The 3,075-nt window shown below is 56.3% G+C and overlaps 1 protein-coding gene across 1 annotated transcript in view; it reads right to left on the reverse strand.

The window, feature by feature from the left end:
- The window catches only part of SH2B2 (SH2B adaptor protein 2), an 18,382-nt gene extending 15,356 nt beyond the window's left edge, over nucleotides 1–3,026 (reverse strand). Inside the window, exon 1 of the mRNA XM_010006049.1 lies at nucleotides 2,166–3,026. Within this exon, the coding sequence (XP_010004351.1) occupies nucleotides 2,166–3,026 (861 nt within the window). The remainder of the gene's footprint in view (nucleotides 1–2,165) is intronic.
- Nucleotides 3,027–3,075: the final 49 nt, after the last annotated feature.

Genomic DNA, 3,075 nt, shown 5'->3' on the forward strand with positions numbered 1-3,075 from the left:
CGCTGTCACTTCCCCCCCCCCCCCCCCCATCAGGATGTTTCATTTCCACCAACCCCCAGTGCTGCCCCAGGCTGTGTGGGGCTCAGCCCTGCCCTGATTCCCTTCTAGTGTTTGCTCAGAGGAAGGTCAGGGAAGAGGCAGCAGCTGCTTCAGAAGGGAAGAAAACCCAGTGTTGGTTCACTGGGAAGCCTGAGGAGGGTCTTCTCCAGGAGGGCTCTGCCCTGTAAAGATTTAAAGACATGAACATAATTTTTGTAGGGCCTAGGAAAAAAAAACAACCAACACAACAACCCCCTGGGCTGCTGAAGCAAAATGCTGTTTTCCTCCAGCTGTGCCAGGCTGGTGCCACTTTCACAGCTGAATTGTTTGCCAGATGGGAAGCAAGATGGGATGAGGGGAGAAAGATGTAAACCAAAGCATGGTGTGATTATAACAGGAGAGCAGACAACGTTCATAAAAGTTGCCATAAAATCATTTCCATCTTGATTCGAGAGGCAAATCAAGAGGTACTAAAAAAACAACCACTCCACGACCTCTCTCTTCAATGTTTTAGGAGGAGCAGCAGTTCCATTTTAAGCTGAGGTTGTGGCCCCTTGGGTGCAGCCGGAACCACTGGGTTGACTGGAGCCTCTGTGTGCCATGCCATGGATGTGGTGGGTTCCTTCCAGGTGGGTCTGGTGGGGTCCCTGGGCTGAGGAAGCCTTCTGAGGCAGCCACTGCTGATGAGGCACATCATCCATCCCAGTGCTGAGCCCTTCTAGAGAGATGCACTTGAGTTTCAACTTATATTTTTAATTTGACTGGGAGAGATGTGACAGCTGGGGGGGGGGGAGGTGTGGAGTGACCAACGGTGCCCAGGTTCGTTTGGGCCTCAGGAAAAGAGAAAAATGATGTTTCAAAAGATGATCTATCCTGCTGTCCCCACGTGCTCCACCCTCCAGGGGTCCAGCACACCCAGAGACCTGCAGATCCACTCCTGACACTTGTGTTGGCCCAGCTTTTCTACTAGGGACTGAAACACAAGCAGGAAAGTCCTGGAGAACATGAAGTAAATGAGATTTTTCTTCCCTGGGTGTTTAAATAACCTGAGATTCCACCACCAGCACACAGAGCCAGCAAAGCCCCAGGGAATGGCCTGTTTGTCCTCTCCTCTTTGGAGAGGAGGAGGCAGAGCAGGCACAGTCACAGGTGAGGTTTGGCAGCACAACACATCCCTTGGCTCAGCCCAGGAGCCAAGGTGGTCCCGTGGTGAGGAGACTGAAGGTCTCCTAACCCCATTTCTTGAGCAGACAGCTCCACCACTCAGCCCTCTGCTCAGGAAACCAGGGACAATGTTTGCCTGCATTTCATGCAAGGGGAATGCACCTGAGAAGTGTGTGTGTGGGGGGGAAGGATGTGCTGAGGCCACGTTGCAAGGACAGCTGGGTCCTGGTGTTGGAGCTTTCCTTGAAATCACAGAAGAAGAAAAGATGCAGGAAGAAAAAGTGATGTTGTGGGTAATAATCATAACCAGCATTCCTCTGCCCAGGAGGGGAAGTAGCTGGGGCTGTCAGGGAGGAGAGCTGCAAAACCTCTCCATGGTAGTGGAGCTCCAGCCCTGAGGGCAACACCAACATCTTCTTCTGTCCCCTCTCATTGCTGGAGGTGGCCTTGCACATGAAAAATTACTCCAAATCCATTAGTACATTTGGAAAGAAAATGACCATGCTATCAGAAGACGAGCAACCCCTCTGAGACCTAAAGCACAAAGACAGTGATCCCAGCCCCAGGCCACCAGTCCGACATCTCTGCAACACCTTGGGGAGAGGAAAAGCCCCATGAATAGCCTGGAAACCCCTCATCTTGCTGAGGGAATGAGCTTTTCCACCAAGATGGAAGATAGTTGGGAGCCAAAGGACCAGGCAGAGGCTTCAGCATCTCTCCCAGGGGCCGTGGGGAAGGAGGGGGCTCTGCCCAGAGATCAGCACAGTTGGGGCTTGCAGGCTGGATGGGTTTCAGCCACACTGTCCCCTCCGTTTGCATCTCGGCCACCTGGCACCAACCTCCCCTCATGACCAGAGCTGGGTTTCTCCCAGCTCAGCAGTGGAAACCAGAAATAAATAAAAAAACAACCCTCCAGCCAAGCCCAACGGCTGCTTGGATAGCTCAGAAAAGCCAGGACTTACCTTGGGAGGGACATAAAACTCGAGGAGGAACCTCTCCCCTTCCACCTTCACGGCTTTCCGGAGCAGGAGGCGACACTTCTGCCACTGGGAGCTGCCCACACAGTTCGTGTCGTCAGCCACCATGTAGCGCAGCGTCCCCTCCCTCTGGATGTCCAGCAGCTCCACCTTGGCTGAGGGCACCTTGGACAGGCGCAGCTTGTGGGTCCATTTCTCCCGCGGGTCGCCGGGCTCCTTGCCCCCCGCCGGCCACGGTTCCCTCTCGGCCCTGCGGCCGCCCGGGGCAGTCTCAGCGCCCGGCTCCGGAGAGGACTTGCGGTGCCACATCTCCTTCATGCCGTCCACCACGCACAAGCTCATGTTCCTCAAGGAGAAGCCTTTCTTGAACTTGGGCTTGGCGGTGGAGTGGATGGAGACGTCCTCCGAGCTGCGGGACTGGCCGTAAGAGGAGACCTTGCGTGCCTGGGCCTGCTGGGCCGGGCTCAGGTACCGCCCTGCGCCCAACGGGGCGTCCATGCTGTCCAGGGACTCCGTGGATGTCTCCTCCTTCCTCGGGGTGACCTCGCGCCCGTAAGGGACGTGGCAGTTCTGCAGCCCCACGAAGGGCACGATGTTGTACTTGGTGGGGGAGTCAGACACGAAGACCCTGCTGACCTCCAGGCTGAAGATATCCAGGAAGTTGGCGGCGAAATGGTGGGAGAAGGAAGTCTCTGCCCCGGGGGTGTCGTAGTGGGGGTTCTCCTTCAGGAACTGGCAGAACTTCTGGGCGAAGTCGACGGCGGCTGCCTGGGCATGAAGCTCACAGAACTCCCTCCAGTCGGGGAGCGGGGAGGAGGGCTCCTGGCACAGGGCATCGCCGTTCATGGCTGCCCCATTCCACCTGCCGGCGGGCTGCGGGGACACGGGACAGTGT

This window comes from Chaetura pelagica, unplaced genomic scaffold (genome assembly GCF_000747805.2).
Source record: "Chaetura pelagica isolate M959 unplaced genomic scaffold, ChaPel_1.0 scaffold49, whole genome shotgun sequence".
NCBI classification, from domain to species: domain Eukaryota; kingdom Metazoa; phylum Chordata; class Aves; order Apodiformes; family Apodidae; genus Chaetura; species Chaetura pelagica.